This window comes from Larus michahellis, chromosome 4, assembly GCF_964199755.1.
Source record: "Larus michahellis chromosome 4, bLarMic1.1, whole genome shotgun sequence".
In the NCBI taxonomy this organism is placed as follows: Eukaryota; Metazoa; Chordata; class Aves; order Charadriiformes; family Laridae; genus Larus; species Larus michahellis.
Genome location: NC_133899.1, coordinates 6,103,751 through 6,128,202, shown reverse-complemented (window position 1 = coordinate 6,128,202; position 24,452 = coordinate 6,103,751). Strand labels below are relative to the sequence as shown.

General features: G+C 39.6%; 1 protein-coding gene and 1 long non-coding RNA gene across 2 annotated transcripts; one reads left to right on the top strand and one right to left on the bottom strand.

Moving 5' to 3' along the window:
* Positions 1 to 318: 318 nt before the first annotated feature.
* LOC141741802 (uncharacterized) lies at positions 319 to 14,036 on the bottom strand. The gene is made up of 3 exons (XR_012586482.1): positions 13,992 to 14,036; positions 11,793 to 11,845; positions 319 to 1,565 (listed from the first exon to the last, which is right to left on the bottom strand). It is a non-coding gene; the product is annotated as an uncharacterized LOC141741802 (long non-coding RNA).
* A 174-nt stretch (positions 14,037 to 14,210) lies between these two features.
* DYNLRB2 (dynein light chain roadblock-type 2) lies at positions 14,211 to 20,857 on the top strand. The gene is made up of 4 exons (XM_074582858.1): positions 14,211 to 14,404; positions 14,616 to 14,691; positions 18,450 to 18,617; positions 20,549 to 20,857. The coding sequence occupies exons 1-4, from the start codon at positions 14,402 to 14,404 to the stop codon at positions 20,590 to 20,592; spliced, it is 291 nt and encodes a 96-aa protein (XP_074438959.1). The 5' UTR covers positions 14,211 to 14,401; the 3' UTR covers positions 20,593 to 20,857.
* Positions 20,858 to 24,452: the final 3,595 nt, after the last annotated feature.

Genomic DNA, 24,452 nt, shown 5'->3' with positions numbered 1-24,452 from the left:
CTCAACAGTGATGGGGCTGCAAACCATGCGTGACACCCAGCTTGTTACAGGGACAGTGCTCGTAGGGAGGTTTCCTTAAACCATGTTGGTAACACAGCACCAAGAGTTAATGAGATGTTCGGTAACATGAAAAGGAGAGAGTGCACAATCCATCAGGTAAATTACTGATTCCTTATGCTCAAAGACATAGTAACGGTCTTGTCTACCAAACATATTGGAGGATTAACTCCTTCTCCATGGACCTGTACCTTTTCTTGTTACACCAGAATAAACCAGTGGGGAACATGTTTAAGAACAACATAAGATATAACAAATCAAACCCAACACAACCTATTAGAAGAGAATTTTATATCTTAAATTCATTTCAGCAAATAGCCAAAGCTATTGATCTCAATGGAACAACACTGGTGTTAGAGTCTCTAACAGAGTAATACCACTTCAAAGGTACATGTCTGGACCCAAGAAAACACTTCTGAAGTCTGAAGATATCTTGGAATTTGTGTGGAACCTCATTCTCACTAACGAAACCTCATTCCTCGAGGAGCTATCACAGACATGGGCATTTAATTCCACTCAAAAGGACCAAGAGATCTAATGTACTTATGTATTAGGCAGTCCCTTTTTATATGCCTCAGTTTTCATTTTAGGATTAATGGTAGACAGAACCAAGTAGGGTCTGATACTCATTTACACTCCAATAGCGAAAAATGGTCTTATAATGGGCATCAGCGTAATTGCAGTGTAACCAAACAAACTCAAGAAGAAAAGAGGTCAGTTCCCAAGATTTAGATCCATGTTATCAACTCTCTCTGCTCTCAGAAACTACAAAAACCTGAGTAACAGTGATGAAAAACTTTTTTTTACGTAAATGCTACTAAAAACATACAGAAATCAGTAGAAAATTATAACTACTTTAAACCAAGCTGTAGAATTTTATGGTAAGGATATAATTTTCTGCTATGTTTTATAGACGTGCCCAGAAATAAAACACCAGGCCTCTATTGAGTTTTATAGGGCTTTTCTGTAAGAATTACAAACAGCAGTATTCAAACAATACTTGTGGATCAGTATGCCAGCAGCCCTGAAGCTAAAACTGCATTGCATAAACCAGGCATTGAATAATTTGGAATAATGAACAAATTCATAAAGAGTCAGTGGCTGTTTGTCAGTAATCTGTGAACAGACAAAGTGGTAAATTCATTGAATAAAAAACTCCTGGCTGTGAATAGTTCACCCAACTTTACTGCTTTGCCTTTAAGGGACTGCCTAAAGGGCTTATAACTCCACAGCATTCTTGCCAGGTAATTTGCGCAGCATTTTTTAGCAACAGTTAAATTAAAAAGCCCTTATGGGAAAACTCAATGAATTTAATAGAGATGAAATCAATATGGTTCTGCAGAAATTACTCTAAAACCTTCAGTTAGATCCTCTCCCCCAGTCTCAGCCCCTTCGCAGTGCATAGTACGGTCAAAGCAGCATAAGAGAATCCTGAAGTGGTGATTACAGCTGCAGGGAAAATCTTCAGGGAAAGCACTTCTGAGACCCCACCAGAGCTTGTTTTGCACCTGGAAGAAGAGGACAGCATAAAACTGAGGAGTGAGGCAGTTCTTAGAACAACCCAAGGATGTTGATGCAGCTTAGCTAGGAACCAAATTATGCCAAGAACCTCTCCAGTAGCTTAGCACGAGGAAAGCTTAGATGCTTTTCAATTCAGCATTTGAGATGGTGTCCTTTCTCTGCAACAGTCAAGTAGCCCATAGACTTAATATGGGAATTCCATCTCAACTAGGGGAGATTTTTTACTCTTCAGTAAAATACTTTTTGCCACTCCCTTATGCCTACACCTTCTTCACTTAATAGGATGCTAAATACGGAGAAGTCAATAATATGGAAAGCAGGACAAAGCCAACTCTTTCCCAGATGAATAAACATGTCCTGAAAACCCCACATGACGGCCATGCAATGAAAGTTACCACGGGGGGTGCAGCCACCATTGATGGAGCCTCATTAATACAGGGAGATCCTAACAAAATTCCCTGTAGGAACAAAAGTCTCAAAGGTGTCTGGGGTGGTGAGAACAACATTAGTTGTAAATTTTACAGTACTTTTCACTGTTATTATTTCAGTTTACATGACAGTATACACCCACCACCACCCCCCATATTCAGTTTCCACAGGGCTGAAAGAAGTAGACAATTAGCCTAACAGATGGAAAGATGGTTCTGTATGTAAGAACTCCTGATTTTAGCTGTAACTCTGCTTTCCTCTCTTCCTGGGACACCATGTGGAAAAATACATTCAAGCCTGCAAGATATACTGGTTAGCACGGAAAGTATAGCAGCACCTTAGACACAGGGGTGGCAGACAAGATCAGAAGGCTCCATCCGCAACAGTTATTTAACTTCAAGAGAAAGTATTTAATTGTTGTCCCTTTACTTTTACGCTTTCTCCTGATTAGCTCTCTAACACTTAGTTTTAGTGTCCAGGTTCACCTACGAGGATGACCAAGGGAATAAAGCATAGCTGAAATCAACATGCTCTTAGAGCTGTTTAGATTTTGTAGCTTTGTTTAGTACTGAATACATTCATTAAAGTGCAGTTACCACAATAATAAAAGTAGATATCACTAATTACAATACTAGATTTTAAATGCAACTTGAGTGTCTGCAGTGGCTTTTAAAGTGGTGTAATACCACAGCCAATTCAAATTTAATTAAAACTATCAGTTTAATTTAGTTTACATGTACAGATAAAAAAACATTTAGAAATCCAAACTTTACAGCCATTCTACAACTCTATTCCAAATATTCATATTAGGTACAGGGAAAGTCTGAATATTTCTTTTGATAAGTAACTTTATTTATCTTTTTGCCCATCTATGCTTACATGTCTTCTTATTCTTTACTTAGCTCAGAGTGGAAAAATGCACACACTTCCCTTTCCTTTACTTAAGGGATGTACGTGCATTTTTTCCACTCAGTGCTTAAAGAATTGGACAAATAAATCCCACTGGTAATTACAACACGTAATCTTATCTGAGGTTCAATCTGTTGCACTAAAAATCTCCCTTGTGACATCTAAAAGGGTAGACAGATATAATGGAAGATTTCTGGAGTCTGTTCTGCTGTCCTACATCACTGAAGCCAACAGCAACAGGACTGGGCTCAGTAAATTGCCTTAAGCCTCTGAGCATAAAACTTTGACTTTTAAAGGAGTCCATGAAAACTGACTCGTTCTTCTGCCCTTTTGAAATTCCCAGCTCGCATCCCTATTTGTGAGAAGGATTATTTTTTACTTTTATACAGTGGTAGTATTTAGAGGCCCCAACAGAGATCAGGGCCCCATTGTACTAGACACTGAGCAAGCACGCAGCAGAGCCTGTGCTCTGGAAAACTGACAGAAGAGAGCAAGAGGGGAAGCAGAGGCACAAGGAAGTAGTTTGCTCAAGATCACACAACACATCGTTAACAGGCCAAGACCTTCTGGTTCTCTATGAGGTTAAGGAACTAAAGATCTCCAACATGAGGTGAACTCTTAGCACAGAAAAAATGATACTGTCTTTTTAACATTTATGTAGCAAAGTCTCCCTTTTTGCTACATATGCGCAAATATTTACATATACATATTTTGCTACAGATGCGTCCCCATTAAAATTATAGCACTGCCATTGATTTCAGTGGAAAGAGAACCGAGACACTGGAAAGAAAGGAAGCTAGGATTTCAGCCCCCCTGATACTATATGGCTTGACCGCCTCCAATGGCTATCCTCCTTTGCTCAGTATGGCATCAAAACCCAAAGAAAGCACAAAATTTGTTTTAAAGTAGAAGCAGGCTGAGGAGCTCCAAAGAAATGCTGTTCTCTAAAATTTGAGCAGGAAAAAAACCTGCAAGTGGCAGCAGTTGTACTTAATAATCTGCCAAGTTAATTATTACAGCTTTCCCTAAGAGATTTTGAGGTTCCAAACAATGTAGCAGTGGAGGATCTGCGCCAGATTGGCTCCAATCTGTAGCCTTGGTTGTCTTTTTGTTAAAGATCATTCAGTCCCAGCTGAGATTTAAAAAGCTTCACAGGAAAGCCCAGATTGGCTTCAAAGCTCTTACCTTTACCAAAGAGTGGTCAACTAAGTAACATTTATGAATAGTTTACAATTCTAGTTCTTAAGTATGCTTTGCAGAAAACCTAGCATGTGGTTAAAGTTGTTAAGATATTTATGCCTTAATGCAGTGTTTGTTCTAGCACAGAACTAGGCCAGAAATAGAGCTACATCATTGTGGCACGATTAAATCCAACCTAAAAGGTACTTTTGACCAAAGATGAACATTAATCAAGTGTGTCATTCACGAAGTAGCAAGCATCCTAGAAGGTTCCCTTTCTAATACCCAACTGCAAGAACCACTGCCTGACTTAGTTCTTTCCCAGAAACTGTAAAATTTCCAGTAAGAAATGTTCAGGACGTTCTTAAGAGTAATGATTTTTCTCAGAACTATGTATCTGTTCTACCTTCATCATGTTATCAGTCAAGGAGTCAAGTGCACTGAAGGCATGAGAGGTGTGGTGGTAGTTGTGTCACAGAAAATCTACCAGGACTAAGTGTTACCCAGATGAGAGGGGTAAGGTACAGAAACTGACTTTAGAAATTACGCAGGAGGAAAAAAAATTTGATGAAGAGGGCAGAGTGCGTGTACGTGCACACAAAGGGATCATAACAAGGAACTGACTACTGGCACACACCCAGCACCTGGGGGCCAAACTACAACCTCACCTGCTTGCTTACCTTCTTTAGGTATGGAATTTAGGCTCAGCTTCTCATGGCTCCACGTTATGTCAGTCTTCCTTGACCAATAAGTGCTATTTAAATATCATCACAAATGCATCAATGCCACCACTCAGCAGTTAAGGGGACATGCCGTTGTCACCCTTCTTTGTAATACGCTGCCATGGACAATGATTGCTGCATCACCATAAGCAGAGAAAGGAAAAGCCTCACAAGAAGACTCACAGTCAACGTACAGCATCAAACTTTTTAAACAACCTGAGTTACACAGATTTCAGCTGCCACTGGGCAGCCAAACAAGCACATGCCAGGATCAGTACCTGAGATGGTATTCCAGCATTCTCCTGGCAGCCCTTGAAGCCAATTCCCATCCCCCACCCACTCAAAGTTAGTGAGGTCAGCACAGTTGAAACATCGTAAGACCAGCAATTGAAAAGAAAATAACAGTTCTCTGGATTAAGACATAGGAGCAGATCAGAATAAGCATTAGAATAGCAGCTTGTCAGCTCAAAGAGTTAAAAGCTGACTTTCTAAAGTAAATTAAATCCATCCAATACAACTTAAAAACAAAACTATATTTGATTTTTTTTTTGTAAATTTCTATTTTTTAAAAACTATGCTAGTGGTGACTAACAGCTACATCCTACTTGCCTGAACTGCACGCCACCTGCACAGTGAGCATGCTGAAACCAAAATTTCACTTATGTCCAGCAAGCTTAGTCTGGTATCAGAAAAAAAATTTTATTGGAATTTGGATATGAAAGAAAGACCTCTCAGGTATACTTTTAACATTTATTTGGCAACTATCACTGGCATTTTTTAAAGGGATGTTAAGTCTAGAACCCAGGCTGTTTATTATATTGACATGAGAATCTCCAAGCAGAGTTTATTCAGTATAAACCCTTGGGCTGCACAAGCTGAAAAGGCTTACATTCACTTGTCAGAGACGAGGAAGAAGACGCTATGACAATCGCTGTCAAACAACAGACTCATACCACAGCAGAGATTGTTTCTTTGATCAAGAGAATTGCAGCCTGAAAACCTGTAAATACCAGCACTCTGCACTGTCACTTACAAATTGCAGTAACAGTTTAACACTGAATTGCTACTGAACTTATTTTCTTATAATAACTGCTGTACATAAGGAACCTGGCAAGTTCTGAGTTTTCATTCATGTGCAATTTCAGTGGGTGAGATGAGAAAACTTTTCTAAAAAAATACTTAAATATTTAATGGGTCAAAGTAAAACAGCAGCAAAAGCAGAGACTGGGAAAAAGCCACACAAAACATAGGGTGCAATACAAGTTTAAAACAACTGCTTGGAATACAGGAAACCTGCCTCAAATATAGAGGAGTTGAACCTGGATATTGCATAAAATCCAGGGAAGATACTAGGATGTTAGGAGAAAAGGAAGGACGTCACATTCTGGAGCTGCAGTTTCCCGTTTCACTTTTTCCCCCCTGAGCTCAAGGGGATATTGGGATATACTATCCCTGCCTGTGATCTATTCAGGCACTCCAATAATTGGCACCTTCCAAAAGCCCAATTTCCAATGGAGATGAGATCTTCCTAAAATAAACAAAATAACCCCCCCCATACTCAGTAAGCTGTTGTGAACACTTACATTCAAGAAATGGGGCACTATTTTGAGAAAACATTAATAAGACATACAAAGGAGGGGGAAAGGAGCTGGATTAGACTGAAGAGTGCCTTCAACATTTGGCACTTGGCAGCAGGTCCTGCCCTCACATCACGGATCCCTGCTATTAATGATGCACTGAAGTGTCCACTTGAAAGAGAACACAGAATCCCACGAATCATGATTGATGGTGTAATGTAAGTTGTGTTTAGAGAGCATGTACCCATGTTTATATGTTGGTTACTTGGAAACCATGTGCCAATAGCTATTTTTTAATTTACGTGTACAACCTAACAGAAACATTTCCACCACATTAAAGATAGCGTACAGTATTTCACTGTGGCTTCTGGTTCCACTCTAATGATGTCAAAGTCATATATTTGCATTTACTTGAGAGCCTGCCAGTTCCAGGAGCACTACAAAAATTTGTCACAGGATGCTGCTTTGACGCCACTCCAGTGTACCTTTAAAACTATCGTTCTGTTGACTTTTTTCTAAGCTTTCTAGCTGTAGAAACACTGAACTGAATAATGCATTTTGCTGGTTAGCTGACGTGGAGCTAAAGAAGGTGACTAAAGGATTTAAAGGTTCACTAAGTTACAGTGACACACACAAGAAGAACGCAACTGGTGAGGGTGCAATGCCGGGTTATAAAACAACTCCATCTAGAACAAATTCTTACTCCTTCCAAAAAGCTTTAGAATGGCCACATACCACCTCTAAAAGCTTTCTGGTTTCCTACTGAATTTATTTCTGGTTATGGACCCAGATATGCGGTCTTGAGATGCCTACAAAGAAGGGCTAAAAACAATACAAGATTAACATCAATACCTAAAGAACAAGTTTCTAGTTGCATTAATTCTGATTATTATAACTACAGAAACCCGTTTTCACACTGGACAGGAAGTTTACAGCAACTTGTGTTCTGTCAGACAAGTAATGGATGTGAATCTCAAAACAAGTGTATCTACCAAGAGCTCCCCTTCTCTTGGCTTTCAGGTAATCCAGTCTAGGAGGTTTTGGTAACAGCATTCTCCTGCCATGCACGAGGGGCAGCATTCAGGGAAAGAGACAGTGTCATCTATAAACATAGATGTTTTTCAAATAGATCAGTGATGTAAAATAAATTCTACAATTCCATGCGCTTTTCTTTAAAACCAGGAATTGTAATCTTTCCACAATAACTACAAATGCAAATTAAAATTTAATCTGCCTCATACTCACTTCTGTTATAACTGCTTTCCTCATCATTTTATATGAGCAATGGTCCCAGTAACTCTGATAATTAACTTTGCAAACTTTCCTTATATTTATAAAAGCCTTTAGGAGAAACTCCTAATAGCAAAATTGCTCCAAGCAGTCTTACCCTAGTAAGTGAGCTGGTATCATTAGTGATGGAGAAGTCTCATGATATCTAATTATGCATGCATGGTTGCTGTGGCATTTTCAGATTTCTTTGGTTTACAAACTTGACTCTTTATAATATTTTGGAACTCTTACTTCTGCACCAAACTGAGATGAAGAAATAATAAATGAGAATATTGCATCATCAAACTACAGGTTGCATTTTTGGACAGTAGTTTAATTGGGACTTTCATCAAAGATCACCCAGAACACTCAAGTAATGGGAAACATAGCTCTTTTCTTGCCCAAAAAAAGTCAATAATAAATGTCACCCTACTTCTCTACTAGTTTCCCATCCTTTGGCAGTTATAGTCCAGGCTTTTGATGATTATATATAAAGACACAAATTACCAGGAGCCCAGTTGTATCCATTCTTTCGCCCAGGATGGCAACTGCAGCTAGCCAGGACAGTATAATACCATATCTCACATTTGAACACCACAGAGTGGGAAAAAGGCTGTTGTTGTTTAAGAGCCCCAAGCCCACCTTTTACTGGCACCTACAGCCTGCTGTGTCCCAAGGTTAGCCACTACACTGCAGACATGCAAGGTATTAAAATAGGCACCTTAACTGGTGGTTGGCAGGGAACCATCTAGTTCTGGTTATCTTTGTTGAACTTTTGAAAGTGCATATGCACACTTAGTACCCAAAACAGGTCACAGAAGGTTGCAGCTCTTGCAAACCAAAACATCTCATCAGTATGAGAAATACACACACAGACTCTACAGATGCTACAACCATTCACTTATCTTCTGGAGCAAAGGACAGCTGCACTTTAAAGAGGGCAAATAACACTAAATAGACATCTCAGGAAGTAAAAATACTGACCTTTAGCTGCTGTCACTATTCACCTCAGAATCAGTATTGCAACATTTAATAGAAACTATAGCATAGCCGAACTTTAGAGAGACTCCTGCTACCCAAAATGAAATCTGGCCAGTAAGGAAACTCGCTACTCTATGAAGACTATTATAGATGTTTTAATAGTGTTTTAAGTGCAGAGGACACCACTATTTCATGTCATAAAACAGAAGTACAAAAAAGCACCTTAAATTATTTATTTGGAAAATGCTGGCCAAATGTTGTCCAGCCTCGCAAAGAATTTAAAATGCAAGGTGTCAACTTACACCAGAAAGGATGCAATTATCCGAGTGAAATGAAGTTTTAAAACACTGTTCCATGGCTTGGGCTACTCCTTTGTTATTGTCAGAAAACACCTTTTACAGACAGATGTCTTGCAAAGATGGTCAATTTCTTTCTTATTCATGCAAAAGACACAGCCTATACCCTTGACCAGAACATAAGGCTCAGCTATAACAGAAACTGGACAGTTGGTCACCTTCTTGGGTTATGCCCCTCTGTTTTCACACTTCTGTAGCCCAGTGTTTCCATACAAGTTAATCACAAACTCAACCCTCACTGTCAGCAACAGTACTAACCTCAATATAATTCAGCCATCAGTAGTCGTTCTCTAAACTCTTACTGCATCAGCGGGTATTTCCTATCAAGACAGAACTGTGGAACATTAGCATATACAGCACAGCACCCTCTTCTGTGATGCACAACTCTTTTTACTGTATATTCACAGCAGGTCACACAAAGCATCATATTAGGTCAGTAAAAGTTCACAAATACTGCTGATAAGTTGATGTACCTGTTCTGACTAAGCTTTACGCACTAAAACAACCAGGGTAGCAGAGGAGTGGCTACCTTAAGAACAGAGGTGATAAGGCAAATTTACTAGAGCAAATCCACACACCAGCCTGAAAGCCTCTGAGTGGATGGTTTAAAAGCCCAAGTAGCCATGTGCTCACAATTCAGATTTTGCTTAACTACTTCAGTACAAGAAAAGTTAGCACAATATAAAAAATTAATTTTGATGATGTTCTACGTAAGATTTCTGCAATTACCAAATAAAGTGCCTCTACAGCTTCTGCCTTACAACTGAACCAAGGTTATTATCAATTTCCTCTTAATATAAGAAAGTGATTTTCATGTACTTATTTCTGCTCTCAGAAGGAAGAGAAAATGGTTCATGAAGTTCCCATTATCATACAAAAGCACCAACATCTGCTGGGAGTTTCAAAAGGCTTATTGCTGTCACTTAATCAGCAACGCCGGCTACAGTGGGCCACCTCCACCTTCATCAGCACTCAAGGTATGGCTTCAAGAGATGAGGGGATAATTTGACCACACAACAGTTCCTGCAAAACTTCTGTATCTATAAAAAAAACCAACAACACTCTACTCTTGTGTGCTGAGAACGGGTAATCCATCTATGCTGATTTTTCCTTGCATAAACCTGTAAAGAGTATCGTAGCTCAAGTTATTAATCCTTTCATACGATACGTATCTTAAGTGAAGCAGCATTTTAACAAGACACAAAACCTAACGGTGAGTTCACTTCCGTGTGCTGTAGCTGTAGCACCATCTAGAGGATTTGAGCTAGAAATTCCTCACACAACAGACAAAAAAACCTGGGAAACTGCTCTCAAAACCTGTGGGAAAAATATGCACACAAAAAATATTTTGAGCAAGTTTTCACACTAACATTTATCTACAGAGTAACTTTAAAATTGTTACACACATTCCTAAATAACATACGTTTTTTCTTAAAATACTGTCTTGGCTTATATTTGGATTCATGGAGGTAACAGAAGATTAGAACAAATCAAACTTTATCAACAGTCAGACTGGGAAAGATCTTGATCTCATCCACTCTAGGTCACACGCTTGCTACAAGACCTTTTTCAGGTGGAGAAAGGCAGGACCTTCCCTACAGTTTTGTTCATAACCTTGCGAGGATGACTAATTTTACTCTGTTTTCCTTAATTTTCACCTTTTCAAAGGAGGTCTCTTAATAAAACCAAAGCCAAATTTCAGTCAAGGAAAGGGAAGAGGTTTTTAATTGAATAATAGAGATTATGTATTTTATTATATTTTACACATAGAAGGAGGTGCTGACAACAACTGATTGTTCCTTGCAAAACTCTTAGAAGAGGAGGAGATAATCAGTAGGGCTCCAGGGTGGTACCTGTCTATTTTTTCCATCCACAGACACCCCAAACCTCTCTTTGACTATTTGCAGCTTGGCACCCTCTCCCCCATAACTTAACTCTGCTGCCACCAAAGGAACATTTTCGCTCTTGAAGCCTTCTTGGGATAGCAAAGTTCTATCCTTTTGTTACTCTACAAAACTTAGAGCCAGCTCCTCAGAGATTGAAAGACCAAAAATTAATTGAGAATATTCACAATGTGATTGCTCCATAGAGTTTGTGGGCAATAAATCCAAACCGTAGCTTCCATTCATTGGCTGATGTGTGACTGCCCAGCAGCAGGATTTATAGTACCATATCTGCATTAAAAATGCAAACTTTTGCACACCTGAGGGCAATTTGTATTTCTCTTTCTCTCAGTATTGTGTCAAAATAATCATGAAACACCAAACAACCAGCCATTTATTTTAGATATCTGTCAGGGCTGTTTGTTAAGAATGAACTCTAAGCTTTCACCTACTATGCCACATTATCTGCTTCTACCAAATTTGCTTGGAGACTATTTGGCTAGCAATAAAAGCAGAGGAAAAAATGGAAAGAACTAACTGTATGGTCATCAACAGCACTGCTATTGGTCAACAGCTGGTCATGCATGAATTCATTCCACTTCATAAGCCAACAAAACTTCTGGAGATATCCTACAGCATGGGCAAGAGAACTATCATAATAGCTGGCAGACCTTTACAGTTACTTGTAATCAACATTATTGGTTATAAAAAGTGAAGTTATTCCTGAATTTAATTGATTTATGCTATTTCATAATGGCTGGCGGCAAATCAAGATTGTTTACAGCACTTCAGTATAGCTCAAGTCCCTCACTGTCCCTCTAAACAACATGGCATTTCACTCCCTCCCTACCTCTTCCTGGGTCTCCAGGTTCAAGCAGCAAGGAAGGAATGAAATTCTTTTGTACTTACCAGCAAAATCCTCTTCCTTCTTTCCAAGTGGAGAATTACATCTTCTGTCATAGCTTAGACAAAAAAAGAGAATAGTTTTAAGTTTTTTCCATCTTTCAGTTGACTGTTTTTTCCCCTTCAATCTTAACTATAAATGCAAAAATTAGTTCAAACACCAGACTAGAGGTGCAAGCTTCCTAAAGTTTAAGCTTCCCACTTGCTACTTTTACCAGCAAACATTTAAACTTATTTACACAGTTAAGCACTTGCAAGATTCCATTCCTAGATTATTAGGAGTTTCTCAAGCAGTATCAGTCTGTTCCTAATACTGCATCCACTGCTGTACATCAAAAGAATAATTATTTTGCTTGGAATCTGAATTCTCAGTTAAATTTCAAGTAACCAAGAAAATATTTTCATTTGTTGTTATGTGTCTAAGTCTGAGACAAAGCCTATCTGAGTGTCTGTAAAAGTCTGCATGTAAAAGTCTCTCATGCTGGGCATAAATAATGCTTCCAAGAATAATCCTGCATCATGCTGGCTGTCATTTTGGCTCCAGTTCAGTATTTTTTTTGCAAAGCTGAGCTGATATTTTTATTGGTTTTAAAAAGACACGTAGGCATCTTGCATCCATGAAGGAAAACACTGGTCTTGAAAGAAGCCTCAAATATTAAAAGATAGCAACAGAGCAGCAAAGTAGAAAAACTCTTCCTTCTCATTTTTCTAAATTCCTGGAATTGCCAGTCCAGTTACTAGGGGTAGGATCATCACTGTCCCTTACAACATGTTATCCTACAGTGTGCCGACTTTAATTGGACGGTAATAGCAAGGATCACTCCTGTGACCAAGACCAACGGTAGGACCAGGTTATATTGTATAATCTGTAAGTTTTCATTTAAAAGCATCTACTGGCTGCATTAAAACAAAATTGCCCAGCAGATGTTCCAGTCAGATTCAATAATCATGCACCAGTGCTTCCAATTGTTCAAAAAAATGAAAAAATATCTGTAAGGATACCTCATTTCCAGAAATTCAGAACACCATTCTTTTTATTGTAACAAAACCACACAGGTGCATCAATGCAAATTTCACTGCTGGCTAAACTGTTCACAGGTGAAGCAATTCACACAGCTGACGCAATCACTCATACCAACCAGTATCAGCTACAGGCACAGCTTTCTTGATTGCCTTCCATACCACATCATAGGATGTTGGGTTAACTCCTAAAACGTTAGCTTTTGAAATAAATACACTGGTGTTTCTGATGATTTCTCCCTTCCCTCATAAGCCAGATTTTTGATTCATCTGTACACTTATCTGAACATACAGTAACTTCAACACTTCTGATTTATGCTGGTCCCTGCCAGTCTGAAACTTAATAAATGCCTAGAATAATATTGTTGCAATAGATAAGGCAATCCCACACACTGAATTTATTTTCTCTCCAACACAGGGCCATAAACTGCGTTAAATTATGTGCTGATATACTGTTGCAGGTTTCAAATACAATTGGGTCCTTAAAGAGCTGAAGATTAATAACTAGCCTGTTAATTTGTTCTTAAGACCCGTTTAAAAAAAGAGGCTGCACGCTTCCCAAAACACCAGACTTTGTAAACTTGCTAACTCTTTAGAGCAGGGCAGCTAGAAGTCACTCTAATGACAAGAGCCCACAAAGCTTCGTAAACAAGACAGAAGACTCAGTGAGACCACCCTTAAAAAGAGATGCGAGAGCCTTTTGAACATTCCAACACTATTTACTGCATGCATGGAGAAAGATGGCTCTTCAAAGGTCTTGTACATGAAGTTTGCTCCCCTACTATTTTATTAAAGAATAGAAACATAGATAACTTTTGCACTACAGCATTGTAAAAGTGGCCTACACCACTTTGAAAGGTGTAGTAAATTGCAGCAGCACACAATATTTGTTGTGAAGGTGATTTATTTATCTACACACAGCAATCATAGCACAGCTAGACTGGAAAGCTTCTGGTGAAAGCTACGCTCTGCACACCCACGCAAGGTGTCGTATTTGTGGGAAAAGAGAGCAGACAAGGCAACACTTACACACAGGGAGAAGAAAAATACATATTTATAAGAACAGCAACTTAACTGATATCTTTGGGATTTGGTCAGTTTCAGCCTCAGCTTTAAAATAAACTACCACAAAACACCCTACGTTACAATAACTAAAGCAACTTGAGTTCATTTCACCTCACCTACCAGCCAGAGTGCACCAACAGAGCTCAGCCACACGCCTATCCAAAGGAGAAGCAATACTAATGGCCGTAGGTGCTCTGAAAGCTCTAATAAGCCCTCACTGCCCTGACTAGCCCCACCTGGGGCTTGCCCTCACCTCCTGGGGCCTCCCCTCACGTCCTCTGGGCTCCATTTAAGCCCGGGTTTGGGCCCTTGCTGCCCCTAAGACAGGTACCCTTGTCCTTAGCCCTCTCACGGCGGCTGTCCTGACCCCCCCCTCAGGTGTAGGCTGTGTGTCGCAGGACAGAGGTGGGCCCGGCCCGTGGGGCTCAGCGAGGCGGCACCGGTACCTTCTCCTCAGGGGCCGCGCTCGGCCCGCGCTGCCGCCCCCGGCGTCACTTCCGCCGCTCCATAGCAACGGCGGCAGCCAGGCCATGGTAATGGCGCTGCTCCCGCCCGGCGACGGGAGCGGAACGCGGCGGCCGGGGAGCCACCATGGGTGGCGGGGGGCCGCGAGGGGACGGGGGCAGAGCTCTGGGGCCGCTTTGGGGCACGGCGGCCCCGCGGGCTCCTCAGAGGGGCCGGCGCTCGCCGTCGGGCCGAGGTGTGGTGGGTGCGGGGGTGATGTGGTGTCCTCTCTCCTCACAGGCCGAAGTGGAGGAAACCCTCAAGAGGATCCAAGCGCACAAAGGGGTTATTGCAACTATGGTTATAAACGCCGAAGGTAAAACGCCCTTTGCTTTCTCCAAGAAACAATGGTAGCCGCAATGAGCGTAGTAACTCTTAAGCACAAAATTGCAAATCATGAGGTGTTAATGCAGTCTGCTTGTGATATCTTACCAAGGTGTCCTGACTTTCAATAACAAGTGTTTCATCTGAAGGCATAAGCATTTGGTTTGTGGCCATTTCTTGAACCTGTCCATATGATGTAGTTTTTCATTCAAGTTAATGGAAAGAAGAAAAATAGAAAGTGGAGCCTTGACATAAGTCTTCTCTGAACAAATAACCTAATTTAACTTAAGGAGTCCCATGTTGTTACCTATCCCCCTTGTTTAACTAACCTATATTTTTCAGAATCAAATCTTGAGTGTCTCTTGGTACGTTACAGAAAGGGAGAATGCATGGCACTAAGCTGTTGCTTTTGCAGGCATTTTTTAGTCTAGTCCAAAATTCTTCATATACGCAAGGAAATTCACTAGCATTTCACTCTTCCCCCTTCCTTTGAATAGTTACAATAGAACAAAAACTTCATGAGAGAAGCATCTACTAAACAAAGTTGGTCTTCTATTGTGGGAGCCATTCCTTAGACCTGCTAAATATTCACAAGTTCTTTAAATTGTGTTATATGGTGTGTTGTCATGGGAGGAAGAGCAAGTTTCATGTCAGGCCAGCTTTGGCTGTGATCTTGAAGATTGCAAGCCCAAAGTTAAACTGGTCATAGAAATCACTTTACAGAAGTTAGGCTTCTCAGGTTAATCTGTTTTAATCCTTCCTTTACAAAAAAGACAACTCACTCAATTTACCTTGCCCATAATTTAGCTGACTTCCTTTGCTTTCACAATCCCCCAAAAAATCTATTGCACTAGCAGCAGTTTAGCAAAAGGAGAAAAGAACACTACAAAGGAAGCCTAAATGTTATTCAGCCTTTAGAAAATATGGACAATTTAATTTGTGTGCCTGGACATGTTAAGTAAAGTGTGCATTTGTTCACAGAATAGGTGATACAGGTCAAGAGAAGTGCACAGCCTGGCAAATAGAAACTGAAAAACTGCTTTGCACCTGCACGCGCTCATGTCTAGATATGGCAGGTCACTAAGCTGAAATGCAGCCTGGTTTCAGAACAAGTACTGTTTCAGGCATTCTATATTCTGTTCCAGTAAATAAAATGTGACTTGATCCAATAAGCACTTAGACTAAGCTGCAGATGAGAAGTGAAAAAAATCAAACGGATAACACAAATGATCCTTTTTGAGCTTACAGACTGTTATGTTTCTCAAGGCAAAAACACCAATGTAATCTAATAGAAATATATGTTCTGTTACTTGGAACAGTTGACTTCTTGGCACGATGTTGGTCAGGTATGATTTCCCACTCAGGTGTCCACCTCTACCTGTGGTTGTTCTACGGTATTGAGGGGCAGCTCAGCTATAGATGTGCAGTTAGGGCAAGAGCATGCTTTTTAAAAGGCTGGCTTGGATTCCAAAATCAAAATTCTGGCTGATGCCGGGCACCCTGGGTGGTGATGCACACGTGTGTGGATGTGTGGATTCCTTCGCTATCAATTTTGATTTGCAAAGGAGGTAGAACATTCCACTTCTTTTTTGCACATTAGCCTATTCACAGCAAGGTATAAAGTCCCCCTGTGTCCTCTTCAAACTTTCTCATCCTCACAAACCTGTAGAACACGTGGCCATTCTGAAGCTGATGGACAAGACTAGTGCGGGAATTTTGATAGTTTATCAATTAGAAATGTTTTGACGCCAGATGTGAATGCAAGAGAGTCTTGCTCTGTGAAGATGTGTTCAAGGTACCAAGAAGTTAGATACCACAAACTGAACCTCAAAGTAGGTGTGCAGTTGTGAGATTTTGTAACATATCCAAACATCCATAATTGGCACTGGACAATCTAATTACTTCAAGTCTTTCAGCAGAAAATTAAATTTAATTTCCCTCTATCCTGAAACATTTAAAACAAGTGCACAACTTAAATTAATCACAGCAAAAATATTTGAACCAGTGGTGCAGTAGTGAGGTTCCTTAGGCTTTTCAGGTTCCCTAAAAAGATTAAACCCTCTGTTTTCAGTAACATAAACCATTGTCTTTTACTAAGATTTTTGTAATAGTGTAGTTATGCTTAGGTGTAATAGTATGTAGGTGAAATAACCAATTAAAGATTCCCGATACAAACATTGCCTGTCATTTATTTTAATGCTGAGAGTTGATTTGTTCATTGAAGCACTATGCTAAGCGTACATTGTTTATCTGGAAAATCTCATAAACTGTTGCTAGCCTTCACAGTTGAGAAGGATAACACTGCAGCATTTCTAATGAAGGATTTATTTGCCTTTCTCTAATTTGGGTGGCAGAGGCAAAGAGAATTTGTCCTAAAGTAAGCATAGCTCAGCTTTAATCTAAGGATGCCACTAGTGTCAACTCATTTTCATGTTATTATTAGACCTTGGAGGATCATTTAACATTTACCATTTTCATTACAAGTACTGTATTTGTTGAAGGAATCATTTAAATGCAAGGTCATATAAACTTGACACTAATTCATTGCTGCTTTTAAGTGACTTACTATTTAATGCCGTGATTATATAGATATTATCATGCTAATGCAGTGCTTGGGAACACCTGTTTGTTTCCATTAAAACATCAGTTTCAATCTCTGTGTAATAAACATTCGACACGAAGGATGTACTGGGTCATGCTGTACGCTTCCCTACGCTACACATCCCGGCAATGCAGAACTATTTCTTAAGTGACGACACAGACTTCAAGTGATTCACATAACGCTTTCCTAGGAAAATTATGGAATAGCTAATATCTGAGGTGGTTCTATTATTTCTTTTACTCCTTTGCCTCTAATTATTTACCTGACATTCACTATTTTTGCATGTTAATTCCTTCATAATCAAACTCTTAACTTAAGGCATATTACTCTGGTTTTGTATTCCTGTCCTGTCCGTCTGGAAGATGCAATACAAATGTATCCAAAGAGAAAACTGCCTTGCCAGCTTGTAATCTATTGTCTTTGTTAGTAGGTCAAATAAATTTTTTATTAGTGAAACAAGCTTATTAAAGCCTAACAGTTTTATACTTGCATGATTACGGTGAACCCTGGTTTTAGTTTCACCTGGTAGCCTATTAATATAAAAAGCATGATTTGACGAATCATTGATAAACAATGATTCGTTAAATCATCAAAAATTAATCTTGACTTATGTAGTCATATTTTTAATAGTCAGGATCGATACACTGTGTACTACCAATCATCAATATTTTGCTGCTAATTGGAAGGGATTGTTCCAAGGGTGGTTTTGCTTGCCAAATGCAGCCATGCCGCTTCTGCCCTTTGATTGCTCTTGGTATTTCACTGGGAATGAGTAATTTCTCCCACTGCACATGCCAAATGCTGCAGTTCAAGTGTGGTCTAGATTCTTGCAGGCAAGATGCAAACTCAATGATGCTGTTTAAACTGATGAAGCACCAAAACTAGTTAAGTACTACAGAATGGTATTTAAGAGCCTTAAAAGGCAATTAGGCTCTTTCAAAAGTTTCATAAGGCAACTCAATGTTTAATTGACACTGATTAATATAAATTATACTTTAAAAAGTGTATAGATACCTGAAATCAACAGGACTCCTTTCTGCTACAAAACAGAAAAAACTATTAAATCCTTGTTTTTTCTCTTATGATCTGCTGTATATGAAGAATATGCAATTTAACTGAATGATTATTAGAAAATTATTTCTTTTCAGGAATTCCAATAAGAACAACTCTTGATAACTCTACAACAGTGCAGTATGCAGGTCTTCTTCATCAGCTCACCGTGAAAGCTAGGAGCACAGTGAGAGATATTGATCCTCAGAATGATCTAACCTTTCTTAGGATCAGATCAAAGAAACATGAAATTATGATAGCTCCAGGTAATCTTTCTATTAAAATAACAACAGAATTGTATGTCCTTTTAAGTTTCATTTAATTCTTCACAAATAAGGCTACTGTAGAAAATGCATTTTAAAAGTAAGTATATGAAAATATAACCATATATTCACCACGTAACCAGATGTGTTCAGATTTTAATGTACGGAGTTTATGGCACTTACAAACTTGCAGACAACCAAGCAAGCCTAGATCTGATTAATGCCCTGGTTTCTGTGGGTTTTCACAAAGGAAAACTGGACAAATGTATATATCAAGTAGCGCACGCGCGCGTGTGTGTATGTATAGAATTAAAGGCAGCAAATACATTTTAGCTGTAAAAAGATGCAAACAATCTTTTTTTTCTAAAAATTATTTTTTACTTGGTATGTTATCATGACTTCCTAACCATAGGTGGGATTTGTGTCACGGACAGCACCACCAACATAGTAACTGTGATATAATTATTTTCCTTAAAATAACCAGGGGGATAGAGCAACCTGTTTCTCACATTAAATACAAATATATGTTAATTTGTTAGGCGTGTCTCTAAAACAGATAACAAGGCCAGACGAGCTGTGGTCAATTACCAGTACAAGGTGAATCAGGCAAAGTGGATGCGATTGGTTAGGGCTGAGATCCTAATGTGTGCACCAGCTAATTAGGAGACTAATGGTGTCCAGGATTTGACAGAAATCTCCAGTGAAGGCATGCAGAACAGAAGGGAAGCTTCTGGGATCTCCTCAGCATAGCCATGGGGAGGATGCGGGCTCTGAGCCCGTAGCGATGGACAGCCTTCACTGGGGTAGTCCTCTGGTGTCGATTTCATAGCAAATGCAGAGCAAAGGTACTGCACCAGGTATGCGTTACCTCGCCTCGCTGGCATTATTTATAATGCTGCTATGAAACCAGTACGTGTGAAAGAAATCTGGCACTGTCATTAAGTGTTAACATTAGTCATCAGCTGATACTAAGATTAAAATTTTAGTTTAGTTTCTATTTTGGAGTATAAACCTAATGCACTTTTTAAATCATGGGGTTTGCTCATTGATTTAAACTGATGCACTTGATTCTTATTTTGCATTTGCCCTTCACTTATTTTTTTAGAGGTGACTTTTTGACTAGTAACCATTAAAGCATGTTGACCTGAAAATAAGCGGTATAAAATGTGAAGCTTTTTTGCTAACAGGGAGATTAGTAGTTCAAAGGCTTCATTGTATTTTACTATAATAGAAGGTGGCAAATGAACCACCTGTGATTTATATTCAGTTGCTTTTTGGATGAAAGTGACAATGCAGGAGTGCAGCTTCTTAACTCTCCAAAGCAGATATGACCCTACTAAATTCACTGGACACTTTCAAAAATGTTTCATTTAAAATAGGTAATGTTAAATAGCTATCCAACTGAATTGTTTCCAAAACTTCCCCGGGCTTTTAGAATTAGTAGGCGAAGTCTGGCATGCTTAGAATTTATTCATAGTAGAAGTCTATTCAAATCTTTTCTGCTTTTTCTGTCTAAATGGGGTTCTCAATCTTGAATAAACTAGTTAGTGAACTGAAAGAAGTTCTCTGCACCTGCAGAAGAGGCTGCAGATGTCAAAAGTTTTTTATTATAACAAGTGCTAGCTTCCAGGTGCTTATCTTGTGACTTTTTTCATATTGTTTAAATATCTTTACAGCTTCTTGAAGGCAAATCTACTGCTTATTAAATGGTTTTAATATGGTATAGTTAAGCTTTATGACACAGATTCTTTTTTATCTGTAATCTCAGATTTTTGAACAAAGTGCTTGCCTTTTTCTAAATGTTTTTTTATAAATGCCATTGCTTTTACTTATGTATTATAAACAAAAAGCTGGAGAGGACTAGATGAATAAAGAGTATTTATCAGGAAATAAGATAAAATATTTTAACTAAACATTTTTATATCTTTTTGCAGATAAGGAGTATCTCCTGATCGTTATTCAGAACCCATGTGAATAGTCCTACTATGGCAATACTTTCAGAGACAGTGATGTAGTTCTACTTGTTAACCTATATATTATTTGTTGATATTTAATAGCAAACATAGCACTAAGTAATTTTGCATAAAGTGTAACTGTCACGACTAAACTGTTGCCAATTTGAAGTTCTCAGTTTTAGCTGTATCAATTTGTGTTTCAGCAACTCATAATGCATGTATCAAAATACTGTACGTTTATTTTGATACTCAGAAGAGCAATAATAAAACAAAATGCTTAAAACTCTCTTTAATGGCTGTTCAAGCTATTCTTGCAATTAAATCATTCTCTTTACACTTCTAACATTATGTTGGAGGAGAAATCAAACCTTGTGGGAAGTTGTAGATCATGTGTACACACACATCTATAAATCATACAATCACAGAATGGTTTGGGTTGGAAGGGACCTTAAAGATCATCCAGTTCCAACCCCCCTGGCCCTGGGCAGGGACACCTCCCACCAGACCAGGTTGCTCCAAGCCCCGTCCAGCCTGGCCTTGAACACCTCCAGGGATGGGGCATCCACAGCTTCTCTGGGCAGCCTGGGCCAGTGTCTCACCACCCTCACAGTAAAGAATCTCTTCCTAATATCTAATCTAAATCCACCCTCTTTCAGTTTAAAACCATTACCCCTCATTCTACTGCTCCACTCCCTGATCAAGAGTCCCTCCCCAGCTTTCCTGTAGCCCCTTTAGGTGCCGGAAGGGGCTCTAAGGTCTCCCTGGAGCCTTCTCTTCTCCAGGCTGAACAACCCCAACTCTCAGCCTGGCCTCACAGGAGAGGTGCTCCATCAGCTGCCCTGATAAAAGACCACTGTCAGGTTACGCTATGTACAGATCCATTCGCTTCGGAAGACATGTCAGTGCCTTGGGATGAGTCTGGTGGCTGATGTGACCGTCCGGCTGGGGGAGGGCAGGACAGAACTGGGTGCAGCCCCCCGGTTCTGCCCACACGGCATGCCTTGGGTGTGGATAAGCACAGCTACAACCTTTCCTCCCTCGTGATCCCAAAGTCGTGCTGAGCTCTGCACTTGTGTATATGCCGAGACAGTGTGTGAGCGGAGTTTGAGCTGACCCTGTGCTTGAAAAAATACCCAGTCATACTTGTACCACAGATCATCTCAGGTTACGTAGTTTATATATAAATTTTATCAATTAATTATTTAAACTTTAAAACTTCAGATAGTCTTCAGTTGATCACAAGAAGGTTTTTTTCTAGAAACAGGAAGGAAGAGCAACAAATATGTGGGGTGGCTATGAGCATGAAAGGAAAAATGAATCTGTTGAATACTGCTTAGGGATTTTTGTAGTACATCACACGAATTGTGGTCGAGGTTATGAAACTGATAAATCACTGAATGTCTCGGTGGATATGGAGTCAGCAATTTGCTATTAGGGCTGTGTTCTGTATCATTCGAAACTTACACAAAGCCTAGTGGTATTTTTTTTCAAATCTGAGTGTTTGCTCTGACTTTGCTGAATAATAGACTGTATTTCACTGAAAAATCTGGGAGGGCTGGTGCTGCTCCTGCGAGCAGAAGGTATCTGCGCGTTGAGATCTCAAAGGCCAGCAGAGAGATTCCGCACCCGAGCCGTGGGGACCACGGGAGTTTCAGCGCCACTGCCTGTTGAGAGGAAGCGAACCCAAAGGCGCAGAGACCCCCAGCGTGATGGAAATTAAACACAGCAATCCAGCTGGGCAGGGCTACTCAAAATTTTAAGGATACGTAAATCAACGGGACACTATTGGTGGCACTTACTGTAGGCAGTGCCGTGCCAGAAGAATTTCCTTACCGCTGGAGGGTTTTTGAATTGTGCACTGGAAAACAACCATTTTAAGTTGTTTGTAATGAACAACAATTGACATGTGGCAATGCTTTACAAAAACTAAGTTTTTATTTGTTATCTTCCCTGCTTCTGTTGTGATAATTTTAAAAATCCAACCTATTTATTGCTATGCAATAGTGAACATTATTCTACCAACACCCTGGCATGTCAAACGCCTACCAATTCAAAGCCCATATTTTTAATTACAGCACATACCCAAAACTATTGCTGAATTCCAACTACTATTAATGTGTATTTGGTGCTAATAGTTTTGTTTCCGTAGTTTTCTCTAACAGCATTAAATTCTGTGGAGGTTTCACTGTATAAGTCCAGAAAACTGCCAGAATTACAGTCCCTGATACACTTTTCTATTGTCAAAAATAATATTGGTGTTGCAACTTCCAGCATCATTGAAGAATGTCCTTCAGCCCAAAGACAGTAGCACACTGAGAAGAGAAAAGCTTAGCGTCTGGCAACGTTCTTTCATTTTGTCTTTCTGATACATGCGTTAGTTCCCTTTACAGACTTTAATCCAATATTTATTAAGCAGCTGATGATTGCTGTAGCTTGATAAAGCACTCAAAGACACTTAAGCCAAATCATTAAAATTAAACACATGCTAAATCATTTTGCTGAAAAGTGTTTTTATGTGGAAAAATGGCTTTAAGCAGATGCGCATAGTTCTCCAAGGGTCAAATACTGCTCGCAAATTGGTTTCTTCCCCTGTTCCTGTGAGAGGCGTAGATGCAGATAAGAGGGCAAAGTTTGGTCCATTTATAACGATGCGCGTGGTAGCAAAGGCTGTGCAAACACACGGGCTGGGCTGGGCTTCTGCCAGCTGCTCCTGGGGCAGCCTCTCATCGGGCTTCCTTGGGCTATTACACAATTTTGGCAACATCTTCACTGGGGAGCGTAAACTGAAATACTCCATTTCACTCCCTGGTAATTTGTTTCTATTTTCCGTTAGCAAAAGCGAGCTGAACGCGTGTAAACTTTTCATTTGGGTCCTTCAGTAGGAAACAGAAGTGACAATAGTCAAGTCTCCAACAGTCCGAGTGGAAAAGCCTCGTCAGCACATTGATCTGAACAAAGGTGGGCCATGGAAAAGGAATGGAATCGTCCAGACAAAATACAGGGAAATAAACGTTTAAGTTATTTGAGCACCACAAAAGCGTTACACCAAGTCACTTAAGCTGTTATTTATGTGAACCACCAGAGCTTTTACTAGTTAACAATTAACTGGGGGAGACTGAGGAAAAAGGAGCATGAAAGAGATTAATTTCATAGATGATCGTTTTGTCAAGGGAATGTTGAGAATGTCACGAATGGCTGTTGTTCATTCAAAGGCAGGGCTTGGGTCGAATTGTAACATGCTAGTTAGGCAATCAGCCAAGGAATAAATTATATCAGCATCAAGCATTTGGGGTTCTCAAAATAAACTAAAATAGAAAGTTCCTGGAGAGTCTCCCACTTTCAAGATAAAGTACCTTGGATTTTCCTTAACACGTAAATTTTCAAAATGCGCGGTTCCCCATGGGACAACAGCTTTTGCCAGCAGATTCAATCAAGGCAGTTGCTCATTTTGCTTATCTACCAATTAAATACTTTTAAATATTTCATTTAATGCACATTCAGTGCATTTGGTAGTCTGGCTTTCTGTGAAGTTACCTGGTTTTTTAGACATATAATTATCATTTATTCCACGTTGCATAATGCACATAGAAGTATCAAATGGTTTATTTTTCAGTTATACTTTCAGCTTAACTCAAGATGTATCTCAATCTGTGGTCTTATGTTTGTACGTTGATTGAGTCTAACTACGGGATACAATGAGTGATTCACAAACTGCGCAAGTGATAAAGCGTTTGTAAGATAAAGAACTGCTAACTAATTGTCACTTGCGCAGACTTGCCGGAATTTATGTATTCGTATTTTGTCGGATCTGGTAAGGGCTTTCTTGTGACAGGATTCTTAGAAGGGAGCGTAACAGTGAGGAACGGGATTAAATATTAAGTCA